A 25063-nucleotide genomic window follows, 5' to 3' on the forward strand; every position below is an offset into this window, starting at 1 on the left:
TTTTTTTTTTTTTAATTAATTAATTAATTTATTTTTGGCTGTGTTGGGTCTTCGTTTCTGTGCGAGGGCTTTCTCTAGTTGCAGCAAGCGGGGGCCTCTCTTCATCGCGGTGTGCGGGCCTCTCACTGTCGTGGCCTCTCTTGTTGCGGAGCACAGGCTCCAGACACGCAGGTTCAGTAGTTGTGGGTCACGGGCCCAGTTGCTACGTGGCATGTGGCATCTTCCCAGACCAGGGCTCGAACCCGTGTCCCCTGCATTGACAGGCAGATTCTCAACCACTGCGCCACCAGGGAAGCCCCTTTCTGCACTTTTATTCCATCATATATTAAACTCATTTGTGTTTCCTTGAGGGCAGAGACCAAGCCTTTCCCATCTTTCTGTTCATCTTTCTTGTTTATGCTTTCTGGGCGAGAACAGCGTGTCCTAAATAGTTGGGTTCTAGTACATCTTCAAAGTCACTGTTACACCTGCTGATGCGGTTCCCTGGCAGCCTGTCAAGTTTCTTTTCCAGAAGTTCTAATGGGATCATTCATTATTGCTCTAGAGTGGAGCCAACATTTGTTAAGAGCCTACTGTGTGCCAGGTCCTGTGATGGGGCATTAGATCCCTGATCTCATTTTTTTTAAACTTTTCAACTTTGCCAAAGTATTATTTAAGCGTACCACACTGCACATCTTTAAAATGTTCAAACCCATGAAGCCGTCACCTCATCAAGATGTAGAACGTTTCCATTGCCCCCAAAGTGTCCTCATGCTCCTTTGGAGTCCCTCCTTTTTTCCAACCCTCTGTCCCCAGACAGCCAGTGTGATCTGCTTTCTATCACTGATTTTATTTTCTAGAATTTTCTATAAATGGAATCATGGTGTGCAGTCATTTGGTCTGGCTTCTTCCACTCAGCTTACTTATTTTGAGATTCATTTATGTTGTTTGGTGTGTCAGTGGCTCATTCCTATTTCGTCACTGAGTAATATTCTATAGTATGGATTTACCACAGTGTGTTTTTCCATTCACCTGCTGATGGACATTTGGGTCATTTCCAGTTTTGGGCTATTACAAATTAAGTTGCTATGACCATTCGTCTTTGTGTGGTTTCTTATGTCATCTTATCGCCACAGTAACCCAGTGAGGTGTATGGGGACACTCATTCCTTTTTTGCAGAAGAGGAAATGGACCCTCAGAGGGGTTAAGTAACTTTTCTAAAGATGCAGTGCTAGGAAGTGATTAGGGTGGAATTTGCATCTGGATCTCTTGGGCATCCGAGCTCGTGTGCCTTGTAAACTGCAAGGTGCCAGAGAAATAGGCATTGACACCAGTCAGAACATTCTTGCTAGAAAGCTTGTGTTATAGTGTAGAGACGCATAGGAGTACTCCTCTTCTATAGGGTTTTGGCCATAGGAGATTTTTGAGGAGCACTTGACATGCTTATTTTTCATAGAGAAGGTGGTCATCTGACACTTTAATGAATTTCAAGTTGGGGAAAGGGTGTTGTCCACTTCCACCTGCTGGCTTAGGCAGGAAGGGGACCATGTGCACTTTAAAACAATCAAGGTCAGAACCAACATTGTTCTATCTGTCCCTTGCTTAGAGCTTGGTGCTTTTGTGGATGATATGGGAACATGCAGCCTTGCTTGTAGGGCTGGCGGAGGCGAAAAGCAGCGGGAAACTCACAGTGAAGCATGTAAGCTGCCAAAAATCTCAATTCCGGGTGATTCGATTGGAACTTAAATTTTCAATTAACTCTGGTCGCTGAGGGATGAACCTGCCCTTTGATGGGTTTCATCTCAGACGGAGGCCCATAAAGCATCACAATTTCTGCAAAACGGTGCCTCATTATCCCTTTTATGTGTGTGTTTTGCCAGCTTCTCTGTGCCAGGCCACTCTGACATCACTCAGAAGCTACCTGTGTCAGCTCTGTGAGAATCCACTGTGTTTATAACATGCTTGGTGTGGGGACAGTTGGCAGTCAGCGACCTGTAGGATGAAGTTAGTGCCCGGGGCGTGATCCTTGCTTGAACTGTCTAGTCCTGCACTGCCTAGTACAGAAGCCACCAGCCACATGGTTACTGAAATATAATCATTGATTACCCCTGAATAAAATTAAAAGTTCAGTTCCTCTGTCACCCTGGCCACACTTCAAGTGCTCAGCATCCACCTGTGGCTGGTGGCTACCATACTGGACATCGCAGATGGAGGACACGCCCGCCATCACAGAAGGGTCTGTTGGGCAGTGCTGTTCTAGTTGGTTTTCAAGGGAGGACAACTCGGTTGCAGGTCTGACTCTGTATCCCTAATGCACATGAATGTACCATGTTATTATGAAAGTTTGCCCTTGGGTTCACCAGGGACTGTAGGATGACAGCTCATTGATTTCACAGATATTTATTGAATGTTGACCGGAGGCAGATGTTGTGTCCTGAGCACCTAAGAGTGAACCAGACGGGAGGTGCTCCCTTGTCTTAGTCAGCTGGGCTGCTGTAACAAAATGCTCCAGACTGGGTGGCTTAAACCACAGATTTTTATTTTCTCATGGATCTGGAGGCTGAAAATCCAAGATCAGGGGGCCAGCAGGGTTGGGTTCTGGTGAGAGCTCTCTTCCTGGCTTGCAGACGGCCGCCTTCTTGCTGCGTCTTCATGCCTGAGAGAGACAGAGAGCGTCCCTTCTCATGCCTCTTCTTATAAGGACATTAGTCTTATTGGAGTAGAGCTGCACCCTTATAACCTCATTTAACCTTAGTTGCTTCCTTACTCCAAATACAGTCACATTGGGGGTTGGGGCTTCAACAGTTGAATACTGAAGGGACAATTCAGTCCATAGCACTGGTCTAGCCCACTGGTCTACGTGGCTTCAGCATCTTACAGATGAAGAACCAAGTGACTGTAGTACTTGAGGCTAGAGTGCTGGTGATAGAGGGGATGTGGTGGAAGGTTCCCTTTTTGGAAGATGTGTGTGTCAAGGAAGGTGTGAGATCCGCAGGTGGATTTGGAGTTAGCCAGGCAGGAGAATGAGGCTGGGAGCAGGCGATCTTTTCAGGCAAAGGGGACAACCTATGGGAGGGGCCAGAACATAGAGATAACATTGCATGTATGGGAGGCTGTAGGTGGTTCAAGTCGGTTGGAGTGTGGCCTTTCAGGGGCCAGATGACTAAAGGTCTTAGGTCTTGGACTGAGGAGTCTAGGCTCTCTCAAGAGCCCTGAAGGCTTTTAAGGTGGGGCGAGGGTAGGTGACGTGATCAAATTTATGTTCTGGAAAGCCCGCTCTGGGTTTAGAATGAAAAAGGATGGAAGGGATAAAACTGGGGGAGAGGAGAGCATTTGGAAACCATTGCAATCATTAGGCAAGGGGTGAAGGTGGTCTCAGCTGAAGGGGTGGCAGTAGGGACGAGGGAAGTGAGCGGGGGGTGGTCAAGAGAGATCAGGAGGTGATCCCAGGGACTGACTGGCAGGTGACAGAGTGGGGAGTAGAGGAGGAGGTAGTTCACTGGGCACCTGGATGGCTGGCATGGGGGCCACATGGCTGGGTGCTCTGATTCTGCTTTAAAGCAGTTTCTTTTTTTTTAAATTTTTATAAATTTATTTATTTATTTATTTCGGCTGTGTTGGGTCTTTGTTGCTGTGTGTGGGCTTTCTCTAGTTGTGGCAAACTGGGGCTACTCTTCGTTGCGGTGCACGGGCTTCTCATTGCGGTGGCTTCTCTTGCTGCGGAGCACGGGCTCTAGGTGCGTGGGCTTCAGTAGTTGTGGTGCACGGGCTCAGTAGTTGTGGCTTGTGGGCTCTAGAGCGCAGGCTCAGTAGTTGTGGCCCACGGGCTTAGTTGCTCTGTGGCATGTGGGATCTTCCTGGGCCAGGGCTCAAACCTGTGTCCCCTGCATTGGCAGGCGGATTCTTAACCACTGCGCCACCAGGGAAGTCCAAAAAGCATTTTCAAATAATGATCTCACTCAATCATCCAAGTGGCCCTGAGAGCCAAAGCAAAGGCAATTTTTCTCTCTTTCTTTTTTCAGATGAGGAAATTGCCTTGATATGTAGTAAGTGGGACCAGTATCTAGCGCTTGTACTCTCGTCACACAGCATTTTTCTACTGCACGTGAAGGAGAGCTCAGGCCTCCCGAATGGCATAGCAGTATAAAAAATAACTTTATTGGGGTATAACTTATGTACCGTAAAATACACCCATATGAAGTGTATGGCTTGATGAGTTTTGGTAAATGTAAACACCCGTGTAATTACCACCACACTCAAGATGTGGAACTTTTCCATCACTCTGGAAGATTCCCTGCCCCCAACACCCGCCCCAGACAACTGCTGATTTGCCTTCTGTCATTGTAGGTTCATCCTGCTTCTTCTCGAGTAACATAGCAATGTAATACTTTTGTGTCTGACTTCTTTAACTCGGCATAATGCTTTTGGGATTCATCCACGCCATTGTATATATCAAGAGCTCATTCCTTTGTGTTTCTGAGTAATATTCCACTGTTTGGATGTGCCACAATTTTTAAATCATTTTCCAGTTGAACGCTTGGTCTGTTTCCAGTTTGGGGCTATTATCGGAAAAGCTGCTGTGAACATTTGTAAACAAGTCTTGTGTGGACATATGTTTTCATTTCTATTGGGTAAATACGTAAGAGTGGAATTTCTGGGTTGTTGGGTAAATATATGTTTACCTTTATAAGAAACTGCCCAGCTGTTTTCCAAAGTGGTTGTACCATTTTACATTTCCAACAACAGTATATGAGGGTTGGGAGCTTCATTTTTTTACATGTGATAATTACAGCTGCTATTTATTAAGCACCTAGTGTTGTGTTAATCAATTTTAAACGAACTAATGACAGTCTTATGAGGTGGGTGGTATAGAAGGATAATTGAGATCTTGAGTTTGGAGAGGTCATACAAGTGACTTGCCCTAGGCCACCAAGCTGCTGGTTGTTTGTAGCAAACTGCATCATCTTACTGAACGGTAGAGCGTTCACTTTAGGCTGTCTTGATTCCTGAATCGCCTGCATGCTGTGGTGGCTTTCAACTAAACTGAAGGGCTTCAACATGAAAAAATTGAAAAGTACCTCATGGTCCATCGCATGTCTTCTTCAAGCTCGTCTTCTGCGTCTCCTCTTAAATTCTTGCTTGTAAAACATTCCCATGACACACATTAAAATATCTAGCATCAGTTCACACTGCCACATTTTTAAAATTCCCGTCTATGTGGTTTTCCTGTCTAAGAGGTCTTTGAGAGCCGACCTTTGGGATTTTTTTCTTCGCCATTGTGCTGACCAGGCTCATACTTGGATTTTGGCTGCCAGCATTTTAGCCTTAAGCCCTGTATATAAATTTTGGGTGGTTATGAGAATAACACAGGGTGACATTCATTATTCAAAACATGTGTATTGTGCAATGAATCATTTAAAGGTCCAGTTTTTACTTCACTTCCAGTCTGGGTAACCTTATCCCTAAACACGACTGCAGAAGCAGCTGATAATCTTTGTCTCTTTAAATTGTCCTTTTAATCTCTCTTCCCAACTGCGAAAAAGACTCCTCTAAAAAGATGGATCACAATTTAAGGTCTAAAAACTAACAGGTTAAAGTGTTTTGGGGCTAAGAGCTTGGGTGCCTAATGGCTCATTATAAATCCTGGTGCTCTTAGCCTGTCTGATTTCATGGGTCGTCAAGGGAGGTGATAAGCAAATTCTGAAATACCATCCAAAATAATGTTAACCTCCAGAGAAAGACTGTAGGCCTTTAGAACTAATCCTTTCCTTAAAGTAGTGGTTCTCCAACTTGATGGTGGGTCAGAATCACCTGAAGAGCTCTTTGAAACCCAGAATCCTAAGCTCCAGAATTTCTGATGCATTAGGTCTGGGGCAAGGCCTGGGAATGCGTTTGTAGCAAGTTCCCAGGTGATGCTGATACTGCTGGTCTGGGGACCACACTGAGAACCTTCCAGAACCAGATGGACTGCAGATTTCTTTGATCTGAGTGGAGATGGCAGAGAGAAATGGTACTGGTGTGATCTTTAAGTATAAAATAAATTCAATAAATATACACGTACATAATGACCGCTCATACTTTATTTCTTTGAAGTAGCTTGCAGTATGTTTAGAAGGACAGGCCATACTCCTAAAACAAAAATGCTACCAGTTGGACACAATGATTCTCAAACTTTTTGCTTAAAAGATTCCCATGGCCAGGCTGCACCCCAGACCAGTGAAGTCCATCTTGGGAAAGCGAGCCAGACCTCAGGGTTTTTTGAAACTTATAGTTGATGCCGTGTGCAGCTGTGATGCACCTGTGGGCATTTGTGAAGGGCCAGGTGGTCAGTACAAGCCTGGGTACCCCAGCTGGTTACCCTCAGGTGGGTCACATGTACTGAGACTTTGTTTCCCTTCAGCCCTTGGAGCTGTTTGAATCTCCTGCAGGTCACTTCCAATTCCCTGAAGCCTGGTTTCTTTCTCCAGAGCACTAAGCAAGCGTGTGACATGGTGTAGTTGGGAAGCCCAGGTACAGACAATTGTTCTCAAACTGTGGCAACACCAGAATCACCTGGTGGGCTCCTTAGACCGGATTGCTGAGCCCCTACCTGTGGAATTTGTCGTCTGCATGTCTAGGGTGGGGCTCAAGATTTTGCACTTCTAGCAGGTTCCCAGGTGGTGCTGCTGTTTGCTGTTGCTCCTACAGGGGACCACATTGAAAACCAGTGGGCTAGACCGTGGGCAGTAGATTTCCACCAGCAGCCACAGTCATTCTCCTGACCTGAGTCCTCCACATCTCCGCTGCAACTGAATCCCAGCTGTCCCCGGTGGATACCCTGCCTCCCCAGGGTACCCTAAAACCTTAAACGCTTGTCCGTCAGAAAAGCCAGTCCTTCTAAACTGGCTCCCTCTTCTCCGAGCAGTCACCCTGGGAACCTCCCCGCTGGTCCTGATGTGGGACCATACGGCCCTCCCCTCTGCCCCTGTGTGAACCGCGTCCCATGTGGAGTGCTGCCCTCCCCCGCTACAGCCCCGAGGCTAACTGGGGTCCTCTCTCTTCTTCAAGGTCCTAGAAAAGCTTCACCTCCTCCAGGCTCTCTTCCCCGAGAGCCCAGGCCTTGGGGGTTACCAGCCGCTGTGGAGGGGGCCAGGAGCAGGATGGGTTTGGGGATGAGAGGCTGTGTAGTTGGAAAGGAGTGTTTGCAGGGAGGGTGCTGGGCTCGGCTGAAGGAAGAGGAGTGAGAGGTGGGTTTAGGGAGCAGTTTCGTGCTGGCTAACAGGTGTGTTCCCAGTGGTCTGGGGTCTGCGGACAGCCCCTTCTTGGCCCAGGGGCCTTGACCACTGGGTGTCTGTATCCTTCCCTCTCGTCCAAGGGGGAGGGGGAGGTGTAGCCCACCTGGGGGACAGTCAGTGTACTGTGGTTTGACCAGCCCACGCTGGGCATATTAGGGCCCTGTTACACCTCCAACATCTGGATAGGCCTTTGTTTTCATTTACACGGCTCATCACGTCTAGCTCGAAACGCTGCACCTTAGAAGCAGGTCTGTAGGCTGCTCTTGGGCCCCAGTGGCCGCGTGGTACAGCCTTCTCCTTGGCGCTTTTCTGGAAGGCTTTGCCTTGATTAGGTCTCTACCACTTCTATTCCCTGCACCCCTTTTCTACTCCTTTGCTGCCCTTGCCTGTCTGACCAGGTCCCATAGAAATGAACTAGATCCTGGGCATATATCCAGAGGCAACTGTAATTCGAAAAGATACTTGCACCCCTGTGTTCATTGCAGCACTATTCACGATAGCCAAGACATGGAAACAACCTAAATGTCCATCGACAGAGGAATGGATAAAGAAGATGTGGTACATATATACAATGGAATACTACTCATCCATAAAAAAGAACAAAATAATGCCATTTGCAGCAACATGGATGGACCTAGAGATTATCATACTAAGGTGAAGTAAGTCAGAGAAAGACAAATATCATATGATATCGCTCGTATGTGGAATCTTAAAAAAAGACACAAATGAACTTATTTACAAAACAGAAAGGGACTCACAGATGTAGAAAACAAATTTATGGTTACCAAAGGGGAAAGAGCGTGGGGGAGAGATAAATTGGTAATTTGGGCTTAACATATACACACTATTATATATAAAGTGAATAACCAATAAGGACCTACTTGTATAGCACAGGGAACTATACTCAATATTTTGTAATAACCAATAAGGGAAAAGAATCTGAAAAAGAAAATATGTACATATATATAACTGAATCACTGTGCTGTATACCTGAAACTAACATGACATTGTAAATCAACTATACCTCAATAAAAAAAAAAAAAAAAGGAATGACTTAGAGTTGACAACCTAGAACGAGTGTTGATGGACTGAGCTTGAGACTGCGAGGGATCAGGGCGTTGGCGAGGGAGGAGTGACACCTGGCTGCAGGTGCCTGCAGGTGTGAATCTCCCTTTTCGGGGAAGTCCTTGGTAGGAAGCTCTGGAAAGGAAGGAAGAGGATTGGGGGATGGGTGGTTATTTGCATTACAGGAGGAGTCTTGGTTTAAAGTGGGTTTCACCATGGGGTTCCTTTAGTGGAGCCTCGAGTGCCCTGAAGTGTTTGTTTTGCCATCCAGAATGAGGTATTTATTACCGCGCTAAATATGGTACCTGCAGCTTTAGAACATAACAAGTTCATCTATAACATTTGCAGCTCTTCAGCAGAATCGAACATAAAGTCACTGATGTTGATGGCACATTTTTGCAGGGAAAACAAACAAACAAACCTTGAAGCAAAATGTCAGAAGCCAGGAAGGAGGGGAGGTGGATGGATAGAAGGAAGGCCCAAGGCAGCCCTTGATGGTACAGCATAAAGCAGGGAGGGGTCCCCCGTCTGAGTTGGAGGGATGATTTTTTACACCCCCAAACGTTAAGCTCATCCCTGAGGGAGGGTCCTCCTGCTGCAGCCCTTAATCTTAATGGCGGAAAGGCTTTCTGCTTCTGTGCCCTCTCTTGGTTTGCTGAGAATGCCTGCAGATGATGAGGTGTGCCAGGAGCCTCATAGGATGATGATGACGATGATATTATTATTATTGGTAACAGTAACAATGGTAATGACAGCTAATGAGCCGCGCACCATGCTTGGTGTAAGTTAATCCTCAGGGGATCCTGATTTTAGAGATGAGGAAATGAGGCCCAGAGAGGTTACCCAACATGCCCACGGTCACACAGCAAATATGTGATGGGGCTAGAATCAGAACTCAGACTTGCCTCCTTCAAATCCTTTTCTCTTAAGCGGTGTTGGCTGTACCACAGGCCTCTCAGGTACAGCTTTGAGGCTCGGTAGGCTCCGATCTGTCATTCAAAGACCCCAGCTGCGATGGCCCTTCCTTTGACTGAGCCCTGCTCCAGGGAGAACTTATGCATATGGTTTGGTGACTCATAGCTGGTGGGGATGAAAATAGCAACTGAGGGTGATGCTGTATTCGTTGCAGTACACACAGGTTCGTCGACTTCGGCTCAAGTAACGCAGCTCTGGAGGTGACTTTCAGTCCTGTGTATAGACGGGGAGGCTCAGTCACAGGGCGGTCCTGTGCCAGAATGTTGGTCTCCCTGCTGCCCGGGACCCTCAGGATCTGGGGGTCAGAAACCACGTTAAGATCACGCTGCCCGTAACCTATTAGAATCACCACTGTTCTTATTTGCCACGATCGCGAATGCGGGGTAATAACCCACTGGAGTGGAGTGTTGCCGTCCATTTGTTGCTGCTTTTAAAATTGGGCTGTTTGACCTCTGGCTCAGATTTGGAGGCCAAGTAGCTGTGGATGGCTGCCACGCAGTCCTGGTTTTGTCAGCATGCCGGGCTCGGAGCTTCTCCCGTGCTGAATATAGGCGCCTCCTTTGCTGAAAATAGTATGGGCAGTAGGTAGGGGAACATTTTTCTTTCCTAGAAAATCGCTGCCTGTGCCTCTAGGCTGCACTGACTTCTGTGAAACCGTCTGTTCCTTCCGATGTAATTTCCAGACTATTAGATTAAACAGTTTCTCCTGCCCCACGTTCAGCTTCTGTTTCCTTTTGCTGTTCATTAATAAATTGTGTGGCAGAGTTTTCATGGACAGGGTGCCTGTATGTTTATTTAATTTCAGTTTGGGCAGTGGCAGTTGTTGGGCCCTGTGAATTTATTTAATTTCCTACCCGTGTTTCAGTTTTGTTTTTAGTTTCTGTAATTGCTAAGAGTTGGTTGCTTTTTTTCGTTTGTTTCTGAGACTCATGAAAGGAAGTCAGCTGCATGAGTTAGGAGTTGAGGTTCTGGCTGGGAGGTGCGCTAAAAACAGACCCTTATGTTTTTAAACAGAAGATACAAGGAGTGGTAAGGAAATCGGTTCCCATTAAACATGCCTTATCGCAGAAAAGTACACTTTTACAGAGTCTGCGGGGTTTTTTAAAGATAAATGAGATAATATGTGTGACATGGCTTTAAGCTTTCCTGAGCAAAACTACCAAATTCGTCTTCCGTATTGTTGCTTTTGAGAACGCAGCCAAGTCTGCTGTTAGTATTAATGTTATTGTTAAATATTCACTAATGGAGGTAATAAGATTAGATTTAAGAGGAAGGAAGGCATTCTTTGCATTCCTTCCTTAATGTAAAAACTCTTCGTGCTCTTTTCCCAGAGACTCCAAATCCAGTCCAAGAAACAACACTCAGTCTTGGGTGAAAATGGGCTCAGGGGTGTGTGTGTGTGTGTGTGTGTGTGTGTGCGCAAGCAGTAAATTTCAGCAACTCAAGCCTTCCTTCAGTAAAATGAAGTTCCTTGGTGATGACTGTTATCTGTCAAAGCAAAACCAGATTCTTTTTCTGTAGGGATTCATAAAAGCGGCGCTGTGGTCATGGTAATAATTTTTATCTAACTTGGTTAAAACAGAAAAGAAAACAAGTTAATGTTCTATGCACCCTACTAATTATGGTTATTAGTGATACTGCCTCAAAGAATTTTTATAAAGAGGCTTTAGCCAGTGTTTGGACTAGCTTCCACTGATGCTTCAGAAGAAAGGAGGCCTGTCGAATTTTTTCAATGAAATATTTTCAAATAGTGTACAAAGGTAGGTGATTCTGCCTTCAGGTTGCATGTCACTGTCATTAATTCTAGAGAGTCTTTTCCTCAGTTCTGCGTTTCAGACATGCCGTAAGCTGTTCTTTGTTTACGGGTCGGGTATCCTGGTAAATAAAAGTGAGCCAAGCAGTCAGTACTTGCTGGAGTCATCAGCAGCTGAGATTTTTCCGCGTTTTGTTGCGTAAACATGCTTGTCAGGTGCATATATATGATTCATTAGGAGGAGGATACATTCATTTGAACAGCCTTATCGGGCCCTCTTAAAAGAGGAAGGGGATTATTTCAGTTGGGCATCTTGGGTGTAAATTCAGAGTTGCTTGGTAAGCATGAACACAGTATGGCGCCATATGGAACGCGTGTTACTGTTGATGCAGGATTGGTAATATATTCCTAAGGGATCTGGCATGCTTGGTGGGTGGACTTGCTTTAATGCAGAAGGCAGTCCCTTCTGACAGGGTTATTCAACAACATCAATTCATTGGATATTTATTGATTACCTACCTGCTCTTTCTCCGGCTCCAGGCTGGGCGTGCAAAGGTGAACAAGATGGCAAGACCTCTCAACATAGGAAGCAGTGTCTAAATCATCCCCATCCAGTTCTGTGTTATTAATGTCCTAGCCCAGTGTCTGTTTTCCCAGATCTGGAAACCAGTCCAGCGTGGCCGTAGCCTTAACAGAGTCTGTGTGTTATCTTGGAAAAGCATTTTCCTTGACTTACCACGATTTATCTTTGACCTGGCAGGCCCTGCATGGCTGGCAGAGCTTTGTCTGCTGTTTGGTGGGCGCAGGAAAGCCCTGGACATCTTAGACCAGGTCTGATCCCTGGGCCCGCCAACCTGAAGCTTGGAAAACCCCTGGGTCAGTGCCTCAATCAAACCAGCTTCCCAGGGCTGAGGGACTCGTCTGGGCTGCCCGTGCCTGCAGGCTGAGCTTTGGGAGACTTAACAGGTGCGTCCAGGATGCCCTGGGTGCATGCTCCAGGCTTTCAGTCCGTCATGCTTTCTTGGTAAGAAATGGTATGTTGGTCTAGAGTGAGATGAACCTTGGGAAAGAAAAATTACTGCTGCTTCTTCCAATAGCCTGGGCTGAGATAATGCCGGAAACATGACTAGACTCAGGGAGGGTTTTCTGGATGGCCTTGCTTTATCCCCCAGACGGGTGACCCAACTCTCCTTGTCTAACCACTGTTTCTTGCCCATCTGGAGACTGTAAATTCGAACAAAAACTTATTCTTCTTTCTACCGGCTGGTTTCTCACTGTGGACTTCATATAAATGGATTAGACCAAAATAGCTAAAATCTAAGACAACTTTTCTCCTAATACCCTTTACTTTCTTTGCTGTACATGAGAAGCCAGAGGTGGCTTAAAAGGCAGGTGATGGGGGCTAGTGCCCCAGAGAGGTGAGCCAAACATGACTGTGTCCTCGAGCAGGGCAGAATCTTAGAGTCCTGGACAGAGCTTGGAGCTGGGAGCCAAGTTAACGGAGGTAAAAACAGCTTTAAACTCAACCTTTCTCATTACTGGTTGTGTGATGTTGGGCAGCATGGTAGGTGCCCTCCAAGGTGACCCCCAGTGACCCCTGCCTCCCGGCGTTCATGCCCTTGTATAACCCCCTTCCCTTGGGTGTGGGAGGACCGAGCGACTTGCTTCTAGTGAAAGTGATGGGCTGGCACTTCCGAGATTGGGTTATAAAAAGACGGTGGCTTGCACCTTGGTCTCTCCTGCTCCCTTGCTCACTCCTTCTGAGGGAAGCCAGCTGCCATGTTGTACGTTGCCCAGTGCAGAGGCTTATGTGGTGGGGAACATAGGGAGACCTCCTGCTAACAGCCAGCGAGGAACCTTGTCCGGCAGCCCTGCAGGACCTGAGTCCCACCAACACCCGTGCACATGAGCTTGGGGGTTGGTCCCCCAACAGACCTCGAGGTCCCTTCCGCCTGAGCTGATGCCCTCATGCCACCTCATGAGAGTCCTTGAGCCAGAGGCACCCAGCTAAGCTGCACCTGGATTCCTGACTCATAGAAACTGAGGTAATAAATGTTTGTTGTTTTAGGCTGCTATGTTTTGGGGTAATTTGCTGCACGTCATTAAATACAGTTAAGTCCCCTACATACGAACAAGTTCCGTTCTGAGAGCGTCGTGTTCGTAAGTACAACAAAGTTAGCCTAGGTACCCAGCTAACACAATTGGCTATGTAGTACTGTACTGTAATAGGTTTATAATACTTTTCACACAAGTAATACATAAAAAAATGAAACATTTTTAATCTTACAGTATGGTACCTTGTAAAGTACAATAGTACAGTACGACAGCTGGCATACAGGGGCTGGCATCGAGCGAACAGGCAAGAAGAGTTGCTGGTTGGAGGAGGTGGGAGATGGTAGAGCTGAAGGACTGTCGGCAATAGGAGATGGAGGGCAAGCTGCAATGTCACTCACGCCTGACGTTGATGGCACAGGTTCTGGTTCCTTGCTGGATTCAATTCTATCCACCCTCTTGAAAAAACGATCCAGCGATGTCTGGGTAGTAGCTCTTTTTTTCTCGTCATAGATGACACGGTAGCACTGGATTGCATTCTGAGCAGCTGCTGCAACCTTCGTGTACCGTTCTACGTTCGGTTCCTGTGCCTCAAGAACTAACAGTTCCTCCTCAGATAAAGAAAATCCCCTGCCATTTCCTGCATCGTGAATCTCTTCAGTTCTTCAGTTACTTCTTCTTCCTCTTGCCTCTCTTCGTCCTTTCTCTGGGCCTCCAATTCTGTCAGGTCTTCATTAGTAAGCTCCTCGTGTGGCACAGCAAGGAGTTCAGTGAAGTCGTCCTCTTGCAGATCTAGCTCCAGCTTCTTGCTCAGGGTCACTAAGTCACTGGAGACCTGTTCGGACTCCTCATCCACCTTCTCAAATCCACAAAAATCGTGAACAAACTGTGGGCCATGGTTCTTCCAAACCCCATTCACGGTGATGGCTGTAACCTCACGCCAAGCAAAGTCAGTGTTTTTTATGATCTTGTTCATGTTATATTCCTGCCAAAATTGTCGCAAGGCTGTTCCTGATTCGTCACTCGCCTTTACTGCCTGACGAAAAGTGTGATGTAAATAATATTTCTTGAAAGTCGCTATAATTCCCTGGTCCATAGGTTGGATGAGCAACGTAGTATTCGGTGGCAGATGTACTACTTTGACGTTGGGATGAAAGTCGTCCATGAATGGGGGGTGGCCCGGAGCACTGTCGAGCAGCAAAAGAATGTTGAATGGGACGTCCTTCTCCAAGCAATATTTCTTCACCTCCGGGATAAAGTGGTGGAAAAACCAGTACTGGAAATGGCCTGTGTAACCCAGACTTTGCGGTTACTCTTCCACACAACAGGAAGAAAGCCCTTGGCTGTGTTTTTAAGGGCTCTTGGGCTCTCTGAATGATAAACTAAGAGAGGCTTCAGCTTCATATCGCCGGAAGCATTGCCACCAAACAACAGAGTTAGCCTATCCTTTGCCGCTTTATAGCCTGGTGAGCTTATGTTCGCATCTTTGAAAGCGTGCAACTTGGAGGTTCATATGTAGGGGACTTACTGTTAACTAACACGGGAAGTTTATGTTAAAAGTCTTGCTCCTGTATGAGAGGGAGCCTTGTGAGTGGTTGAGAGCACAGACGCTTGAGCCAGGCTTCAAATTCTGCTTCTGCCACTGATTAGCTGTGTGACTTTGGGAAAGTCACTTAACCCCTCTGTTACGGTTTCCTCATCGGAAAAGGGAAATGTAGTTTTTGTCTTCTAGCCTCTGTGTTCTAGGAAGACTAGCTTGAAGCGGGTGGATGAGTTTTAACTCACACAGTCCACACTTTCTGCCACAATGAGTAGAAAGGAGGGACCACTTTCATAGCTCCTGTGACTCTCTCAAGCCTCTTGGGTGGCTCCCATTGGGCTGAGGGCAGTTTTCCAGAGGAAGGGGCGGCCAACACACAGCACCGGGGGATGGATGCACGGGTCCCTTAAATAATGGCCATCGGGACTTCCCTGGTGGTCCATCGGTTAAGACTCCGCACTCCCAGGGCAGGGGGCTCGGGTTCAATCCCTGGCCAGAGAACTAGATCCCACCTGCCACAACTAAGAGCCCGGTGCAGCCAAGTAAATAAATAAATAAGTAAATAAATAAATATTAAAAGAATATAATGGCCATCAGCAGGAGTGATCCCCTACAGTGAGTGACCTGCTAGTCCGGAAGCAAAGGACCACTGTTCATTTTTCCGTCCTTGTCTTTTCTTTGATGCCATGAGCTGTGTCCGCAGCATCTCTAATTTCATGCTGTAGGACTTGTTGAGCAGAATGCATCTCTTCTCAAGACTAAATTCTATGTTTAAGAAAAGCTTCTGCTTTGCCCACAGTTATTCATCAGTCTAGATGTAAATCAGTCGTTAAGCCTGGCTTGCAGCTGTGAAAGTCAAGATTTGTGACAGTTGAGCCTATTGATGAAATGCAGATGCCCTGTGGTTACCCTTCAGGGCCCTAGCACTTAGAGAAATTAATGACTGAGAAGGAGTTGGAAGACATGGGTATCCAAAGCCATGAACTTGAGAATTGTTCCTCACTGCTGCTGGCATCTGGTCACCCTAGTGACCATGCCTACTGGTCAGTGGTAATGAGGTTCAGTCTTCCCAAAGGGCCCCAGTTCACTGTAGGCTGTTTACTTGTAGATACAACTGGATTTTTTCTCCCTTTTTTCTTTGTTTCTCTTTTCCTTCCTTCCTTCCTTCTTCTCTCCCTTCCTTCCTTCCCTCCTTCCTTCATCCCTACTCTAAAAATAAGCATCAGTTTTTTGTCTAGGGAAAGACAAATATATATATAAATGAGACTAGCTCTCCTCAGTTTTTGAGTTTCTCGTGTCTTCCTTTTTTAAATTTATTTATTTATTTTATTTTTGGCTGCGTTGGGTCTTCGTTGCTGAGCACGGGCTTTCTCTAGTTGTGGCGAGCGGGGGCTACTCTTCGTTGCAGTGCGTGGGCTTCCCACTGTGGTGGTCTCTCCTGCTGTGGAGCACGGGCTCTAGGTGTGCAGGCTTCAGTAGTTGTGGCACGTGGGCTCAGTAGTTGTGGCTCATGGGCTCCAGAGCGCAGGCTCAGCAGTTGTGGCTCACGGGCTTAGTTGCTCCGCGGCATGTGGGATCTTCCCGGACCAGGGCTCGAACCCGTGTCCCCTGCATTGGCAGGCGGACTCTTAACCACTGCGCCACCAGGGAAGCCCCTCTCATGTTTTCTTGCTGTTTTCACTTTCTCTGCTCTCTAGCAGGAAAATAAAATTGTATTCGATTGACATGCTGTCCTGCTGGGAACCCAAGATCTATTACCCCATTTTTGTGTGCTCCTGGTTGTGATGAAACGGTGGAAAATCTCTGGCAACCTTAGACGAGATAGGCGCTGGCAGTTTATCCAATATCAGGAAGGAATATAATTTACTCATTATTTTCCCCATTAAAGAAACACTGCTTCAAAGGGTTGAAGCAGCTCGTGCCCTGGGAAGATGAGTGTGCTTTAATGGAGATGCCATTAATAATTTTCTTTTATAATGTAATAGTTGCCATTTTTGTGACCAGAAATTTGTTTCAGCCCCTGCTTTATGGATGAAAAGTAGGATCAATTAATATTGAGTGATGACAGCCTTCCTGCAGAGAGAAAATGGGAAATCTTGGTGTCGTCATCCGCCTTGTGACTAAGAAATAGCTTTTCTTAATTGTACGGAACAGAGAAACCCAGGGGGATGTAATTCATTTCTCTCTAGCTTGCGATGTAAATTGAAAGTAAGGAAAAATAACCACACCCTGGAGTGGGGATGTGAACCCGGCCACTGAATAGGGTCCAACTTGTAGGGTTCGCTGGAGAAAAGAGGACAGCTTCCCCTGTGATGGACCATCTCCATCCACAGCTCCCATACCGCTGATGGCGTTCTGGAGCTTTCTGCCTCGGGGGCTGGCTCCCACATCTTCTTAGGGCTCATTCCTTCCCTCATCCAACTCTCTGCTAAATGCCACCTTCTCCGAGGGACCTTCTCTTACCGTCCTGCCTAAAATGGCCCTTCCCCTTGCCCCATTCACTTTCACCTGCTCCACCACCTGCTTTATCTCCTTTGAGGAACTTATCACCATCTGAAGTCATACTCTTGTATTGTTTGTTGTTATTTATGGGGTCCCCCAACCCTAATGTAGGCTCCCTGAGCGGCATGACATTGCCTTGTTCATTGCTAAGCCTCGGAGCTTTCCTGCTGAGGGCACTTGTTGAATGACTGAATGACTGAATGAATGATTAATGTAAAAATTCCAGGAATGCAGAATAATTTAAAAACTTTTGACTGTGCACAGCAGCTTTCCTTAAAGGTGTATTGATTCCAGGAAGACAACACAGTCTGAGGTGATCCTCTGAATGTGGTTTGGTGCCATTATTCTTGTATATCTCTGCCAATAGCCAGAAGTCCCAGAATGTAACCATACCATTGACATCATTCCCAAGACCTTCTGGGACGTGCTCTCAGAGGAACCTGTACATCTTCGTGGCAGTGATCACACTTCCTTATTTGTTCAGTGGCTTCTCCTTGCTGGGTTTTAAGCACCTTGAGGATCGGGGCCATTTCCACCTCATTAACTGCTCTGTCTTCAGCACCTAACCACTGAGCTCCCTGAGGCTGCCATGGGAAGTAGTGAGAGATGACACGGGACGGGGTGGGTGGGGAGGGGTTGGAACCAGCTGCTGCCTCCAGGTGAAGTGCTGCGAACAGAAGAGGGAGGTCCTTTCTCCCCTCGCCTGCCGTCCAGTCCCCATCTAGAGCCTGCACTGATGGACCCTGATAGGAAGTCGGCCGGCAAAGGAGAAATGCTGTTTGCAGACTTCTAGTTCACAGCAGAGATCGGGGTCTAGAAGGGGGATTTGGACCGAGAGACAGCAACGAAATGACCAGCACTGTCCACCCGTTCGCCTTCTCGGCATCCATGCATCCTTCTGCACATTTTTAACTCCACACAATGACAAAACAACTCTGTTTCTGTGTAACGAGATGCCACGGCTCTTCATACAAGTGATCTCCCTGTTTCATCATAAAGAGGAGACACAAAGCCCCAGGGGCACGGTGTCCTTCTCTGGGTGATGGGAATTATTTTTCTCGTTCAGTCTGCAGGGTACGGAATGTTCAGGTGGGACTAGTGGTATCAGAAAAGGAGTCAGCATTGCTCAGATATGGATACCGTGACTGTGGGGTCTTGGCTTTTGCCCTCAGCCAACACCTCACCTTGCTGGGGTTCGTGGCCTGGTGGAATGATCTAGGAATCGACATCCTTACTGGTTCTCCCCTCCCCACCCCCTCTCCCCCCCAGTTGCTTTAGTTTTCCATTAATATTTACTCTTGGACATGAAAGTACCGAGAGAAACTCCAGAGACTTCCCTGGGTTCCATTTTATGGCAACGTCCAGTTTCCCCTTAGAAATCAGGATCACTCACCCCAGTCGGTGCAATAACTATCTCCTTAGCCTCTGGGTTCTGTGGCATTGGTCATCCAGAATGGCCTAGGGACGGTCTTAACTTCCAGCTCAGTGAAACCATTGCTGTGTTGTCTGGTGGCAGCTTTCCCTTGGGAACCAAGACCTCCAAACCAGCAGATCCAAAGCTGTGGGACCAGGAAGCAAAAGTTCTACATCCATTAGGTTTTCTTTTTTTTTTTAAGAATTTTTTTTTTTTTTTTGATGTGGACCATTTTTTTTAAAGTCTTTGTTGACTTTGTTACAATATTGCTTCTGTTTTATGTTTTGGTTTTTTTTGGCCGCGATGCATGTGGGATCTCCCTGACCAGGGATCGAACCTGAACCCCCTGCATTGGAAGGCGAAGTCGCAACCACTGGGCCGCCAGGGAAGTCCCCATCTATTAGGTTTAAGAGGAGAGGAGCCATCCCTACTCCCAGCCTTGATTGCTGGAAGTCGAACTGATTCAATTTACATTCCTCATCCTGCAGGAGTGAATTCCAACTTGTCTGGATGTCTCCCACCTGGCTCCACAGGGAATGTTGGACCAATACATGGTGGTTGTTTTTTAACGATGTACAGCATTTTGCAAACACAGTGGTGGCTGAGGTTCTTTGGATGGCACTGCATCGCATGGTGAATCAGTGGTTTAAAAATTGCATTGGATGGGAGCCTGTTTTTTTCCCTCCCCTCTCCTCGAGTGCTCTAAAGTGACCATCAGACGCTTATAGATGTGCAGTCCAGCATCACTCATCACTGCAGGGCTGGCCGCCTTCCTGGGGGTGTGCTGGCATCTTTCTCATGGCCCCAGGATCAGCCTGTGTTTATCTTGGAGGAAGGGGGGCAAGTAGCAGCAGCATTAACTAATTAATCAGACACTGTTTATCAGTCCGTCACCCTGCACATTGGGGAATAGCGCTGGCGGAGTGATTAAAAGCGTGGGCTTTGTTGGAGCACAGATCTGAGCCTGACACTGCAGACCTAGTGGGAGAGCTGTCTCTCTCATTCGCTCTGTGCCCCGAGTGGGTTCCTTAAGCCCCTCAGGGTCTTACTTTCTTATCTGTAAAATGGTGATATATTCCCCGGGGCTGTTAGAATTGATTAGAGTCATCAGATAAAGCACTGGGTAGCCCCACAGATAAGGCTCAGGAAATGGCAGCCATTTTTTATCACATCAATGCAAAGAAGAGTCCATTAAGAATAGTGTCCGGGAGAACCTGACAGGATTTACTGCCCAAGACGGAAAGGATAAAATGATTTTGGGGGGCCTTCCTTCCCTTATCTGCAAAACGAGGTGGTCCTTGTTGATCCACCTTTAGGATGATGGCAGGTGGTGCTTCACCACCTCGGGTGGGAAACTGCAAGACAGAACAGGTTGGATGTGGTGTAGCCCAGGCCACGAGGACCACGGGCTTCCAAGGAGAAGCTCCCCCTCTGAGGTAGAAGCCTCTGGGTGGGAGAAACTAGTGATGTTTGATATTAGTAGAGTGCTTGCAGGAATACAGAGTGCCTTTGTGGACCTTATCTTATTTAGTTGTTTGATTATTAGCAGCTGGAGTCTTACTGGGTTTATCAATAGGTGTGATAAGCAGATGATCAATTTTTAGAAATCTGGTGCCTTGCAACACCCCACGTCGACCCAGTATCATGGCATCTTGCCCAGTTCGGGGAGCTGAGGTCTTTTACTCTGGCCAGTGGCTCTGCTGAAGGAACAGACCGGGGGATTGCATCTAAAGTTATAACGTGTGTGCGCGTGTGTGTGCGTGTGTGCACACAGGCGATGGGAAATGGGTGTGATCGACGAGGACATTCATGGCCGACAGTGATTTCCCGGGAACATTTAGGAGGGAGAGGAGCCTCCGAGGTCACCCCGCCCCAGGGTGACCCTGTGCGGATAAGGAAACCGAGGCCGTCGGTGGAGAGAGCTCGCCCAGGGCCAGTCAAGCTGGTGGCGCCAGGTTTCTTGGCAGCTCCTAGTCTCACCACGGCCCACGCTGGCCACATTCCTCAGCTTTTGGTCACTGAACATTGTGTTCATTACTCCGGCTTCAGATGGCCCCTCCCGTGTAATTAGGAGAGCAGACCGTGGGCCTGCGAAGGTCATCATGTGTTGGGACAAAGCCCACCTCTGATTCAGACAGGAAGTCACATTCACCTGGAGTTGGACACGACACAATTTGCCTCTGCCTTGCCGAGCTTCCTCACCGAGTCGGGCCGGGTGTCCTTGCAATTCCAGAACGTTCCAGCCGAGTCTCATCCATGCCTCCCACCATACCCTTGTCAGAAATTCCTGGAACCCTTTGGGCTTCGCCAAGTTCTCCCTCTCCTTTCTGGCCTCAGTGGTTTTGGGTCTTGTTCTGAGAGCTTTTTAAGGAGCTAATTTCTTCTCCTCACAAAATGAGGACGGCATGGAGGCTCTGGCGCTGGGTTGTTAACCGCCCGCGTAGATGCTCCCCGCCACTTCCATATAATCAGTGTGTAATGAATTCTTGGGTTTCATCTCACAGGGAGGCGGAGGGCTATGTGGGGAAGGGTGTCGCCTCTCTCCTTGGCTCCCTGTCCCAACACCTGTTTGTTTGTTTTTTTTTAAAGGCAAAATCCCAAGTTTCATGAAGAATTATAACACTTCTCATGTCAGGCAAAAAAAAAAAAAAAAAAAAAAAGTGACTTTCCTTCCTCAACTCCTAGACAGTCGTTTTTTTTTACAGCTTAAACTTCTTCATGCTGTGCCAGCTGTTGGGAAAATGGGAAGGAAAAGAAAAACAGTGAGTGCAAGAACCATAAGCATGGGGTGCTTGTTCTCCCCACACCAGAGTCTGCAATGAGATGCTTGAGAAAGATGCTGTCGGTGATCATGTGTGAGGCGAATTCTGAGGCTCCATGTGGGCGCTGATGGAAATAATTGAAAAGAAGGGCACTTATGAGCTACTATATATAAAATAGATAAGCAATAAGGTCCTACTGTATGGCACAGGGAACTCTACACAATATCCTGTAATAAGCCATAATGGAAAAGAATATGAAAAAGAATATATATATGTATAACTGAGTCACTTTGCTGTACAGCAGAAACTAACACAACATTGTAAATCAACTATACGTCAATAAAAATTTTTTAAAAGTTTAAAGAGGGCTTCCCTGGTGGCACAGTGGTTAAGAGTCTGCCTGCCAATGCAGGGGACGCGGGTTCAAGCCCTGGTCCGGGGGATCTTACATGCCGTGGAGCAGCTAAGCCCTTGGACCACAACTGCTGAGCCTGCGCTCTAGAGCCCGCGAGCCACAACTACTGAAGCCCGCACTCCTAGAGCCCATGTGCTGCAATAAGAGAAGCCACCACAATGAGAAGCCCGTGCACCACAACAAAGAATAGCCCCTGCTCGCCTCAACTAGAGAAAGCCCGCACGCAACAACAAAGACCCAATGCAGCCAAAAATAAATAAATTAAATAAATAAATTTTAAAAAAATTTAAAGAAACAAATTTTTAAAGGCATTCATGTAAGTTTCCTAGGCTCATATCTTAAGACCTTTCAAATTCAAAGGAACAAAAGAAAATGTTTAAAAGTCAAATATTCTACTTTTTAGATATAATTTTTGGATTGAATTTGTGACATGGCAGAGTTGTGCTTTTTATGTGTTTTGCACATTTTAGAATTCTGAAGGAACCTGGGATAACCAATTTACTGTGCATTTGTGCCTGTCTGAAGAACTTTTATGAAGAAGTGATTTAAAATGGAAGCAAGGATCCAGGTGCTACTCCCAGGTCTGTAATCTGCTCCTGGGCGATGCTGGTCAAGTCACCTCCCCTGTTTCACCTCCTGTTTATTGAGCACTTGACTCTGTGCCACGTAAGTCCCTGAATGTGAATTATCACACTAATCCTGTGAGGCAGGTACTCTTATGATCAACAGTTTCCACTAAAAAGAAATGATACAAATGAATTTATTTACAAAACAGAAACAGACTCACAGACTTACAGAACTAAGTTATGGTTACCAGGGGGGAAGGGTGGGGGGAACGGATAGTTAGGGAGTTTGGGATCGACATGTACCCACTGCTGTATTTAAAATGGATAACCGAGAAGGACCTACTGTATAGCACAGGGAACTCTGCTCAATATTATGTAACAACCTAAATGGGAAAATGCACAGCTGAATCACTTTGCTGTACACCTGCAACTATCACAACACTGTTAATCATCTATACTCCAATGTAAAATAAAAAGTTAAAACAAAACAAAAAAAACATTTTCCAGTTGGAAAGTGAGGTGCAAAGAGGCTACATAAGTCGTGGAGGGAGACACAGCTTTTATGTCATGAGGCTGACATTTGAGCCCAGGCTGTCTGACTTCTAAGCCGACAAAGGTAAACCACTATGCACATTGTCCCCGCCTTCTGCACAAAATAGGCTATGTATGACATGTGGCTCAGTTTTGCTTTTTAAAAGGATTTGTGGTGGTATATGGGCATTACAGGCTTTGATTTATAACACATTATTATTTGTCCTTGTGATTTATTTAAAAACAGAGTTTTGATCATAAATTCAGTCCTTGAGTATAACTTGTTCCTTGAAGAAAGGCTGTGTCTATTAAAATGGTTTGCTTTAATGTATGGTTTCTGGGAACAGATGTGAAAATTGGGGGCCACCTGAATTCGTAATGTTAGGTGTAGCATATGCGAAACTTTTCAAAGCTCTTTTTCTTGCCTGACTTTACTCTCAGCTGTGACGTAGGTTCAGCAAATATTGAGTGTATTTATAAAGCTGCTTTAAAATTCTTGTCTAACTTCCAGATCAGTATGGGATCAGTTTTCATTGATTGTCTTCTTTCTTGAGCATAAGCCACATACTCAATTGATTTTGAAATAACTTTGGATTGTATCCTGGACATTGTAACTGTTATGTCATGGAGACTCTAGATTCTGCTATATTCGTCTGATGAGTATTGATTTTTCTGTTTGTTTTAGCAGGCAGTTTACCTGATTGGACTTCAACTGTGAACTCTGTTTCTTGGGTGATGGCTTCAAGTCTCAGTTTGTTCTTTCAGCCTTAATTGGGCTGGTTGGAGAGTACTTGATGTGTGCGTGGTCCAGGGGTCAGTCAGAGACGTGGACACAGTTTATACTCAGAATTTGAGACTCCCTCTGTTTGGCTCTCTCTTTTCTGGAATTCCCCCTTCATATTCCAGCAGCAGAAGTACCCCTGGATTCTGTCTTCTGTTTCTCCAAGCCAGTAAGACTGTGGGTTCCCGAGTTTTAGTTGCCCCTGTGGTATAGACCAGGACTTGACCTTGGGCTAAGAGCCGTAAATAACAAAAACTTGGTGCACTACCTTTCTTCCAAATACCGACTCCCCTTCAGTACCTACCTGCCTTGGCTCACTCTCCAGTGCCCTCAGATAGGGTTTTTTGGTTTTTGGGCTTTGTCCATTGCTTTTGGTTGTCATCTGCAGGACAGTCGATCTGATAGGAGCTTCCTCAGTCAAACAGAAGAGGAGCTGGAAGGGCAAATGTCAACATCCCCATTTTAAGATGGACAGATGAAGGCACTGAGGGGTTCCATCTCAGAGCTTGTTAATAATGACTGAATACAAGTTCTTGGGTCTGTAGCCTGGTCCTCTTTCTTCTTTTCTGTCACTTCCCATCTACTTGTCTCCTCCTGAGGATTGGCTTAGCAGTTGTCCACTGAAGTTTTCTACTTCAGTGCCATTGGAAAGATACCGGCGGCCCTCCTGCTGATTCTGATAAACTGATCGTTCGTGGACGGCAGGCACTGTGGTATGTGGTGGACAAGGCGTGTTTTAGGGTCTCTGAGGGATCCAGGTTCCAATTTCGCTCTGCTGCTTGCTAGCCCCATGACCTTGAGCAGGTTAGCTCACCTCTCTGAGCGCACAGCAACATGGGGTCACTGTCAGGGGGAAATGAGATGCCACATCTGGAGGGCCTGGTACAGAGTAGACCTTCAGGAAATGTCTCTGTGTCGACAGAAAGAGTCCTTGGGGTGTATTTTCTGTGATTCATCGTCCCTTCTCCCCATGGGGCTGCCCTTGGCTCTGCAGCCCACGCATTGGTGATGTGAGAGGGGGCAAGAAGGAAAAGCTTCATGTTCAAGGTGAGCAAGCACCTGGCAGGCCCAAGGCCACTCTCCCTGGAAGTGTTGGCGGGGGGTGGGGTTCCCAGACTCAGGGGTCTGCCCTGAGCTCCCCTCCATGGACCCTGATCCCCCACTCTCCCTGGAGTCAGGCTTCCATCCCTCAGTCCCTGGGCTGGGCTTGTGTTGAAGGCTGTAGATGTGCCTTTGCAGGGCCTCTCAGCGTTGGCTTGTTTCGCTATTCCTATGGCCAGTGTCTGGTGTTTGTCCTGCTTGGATAAGCGTAACAGCCTTGCAACTGGCTGCTGCTGGCAACCCCTGCTATTGTGAAGTGCTTAGTAATAATGATACTGTCGTGGAGTACTTAACAACAACATCACAACGGCGACCGCCGGCTTCGATGGCATTTACTACATGCCAGGCACTGA

At 46.8% G+C, this 25063-nt stretch overlaps 2 protein-coding genes across 3 annotated transcripts in view; one reads left to right on the forward strand and one right to left on the reverse strand.

Annotated features, from left to right (window-relative positions):
• RFTN1 (raftlin, lipid raft linker 1) overlaps positions 1-25063 on the forward strand; it is a 200027-nt gene that overhangs the window by 19843 nt on the left and 155121 nt on the right. The window lies entirely within an intron of this gene.
• LOC309659501 (tigger transposable element-derived protein 1-like) overlaps positions 1-25063 on the reverse strand; it is a 32424-nt gene continuing 7361 nt past the window's right edge. The window contains exon 2 of the mRNA XM_082459360.1: positions 1-25063. This exon is cut by the window's right edge and continues 4447 nt beyond it. Within this exon, the coding sequence (XP_082315486.1) occupies positions 13697-14263 (567 nt within the window). The 5' untranslated portion in view covers positions 14264-25063 and the 3' untranslated portion in view covers positions 1-13696.

The sequence above is a fragment of the Balaenoptera physalus genome, assembly GCF_965194825.1.
Source record: "Balaenoptera physalus genome assembly, chromosome: 4".
Taxonomy (NCBI): Eukaryota; Metazoa; Chordata; class Mammalia; order Artiodactyla; family Balaenopteridae; genus Balaenoptera; species Balaenoptera physalus.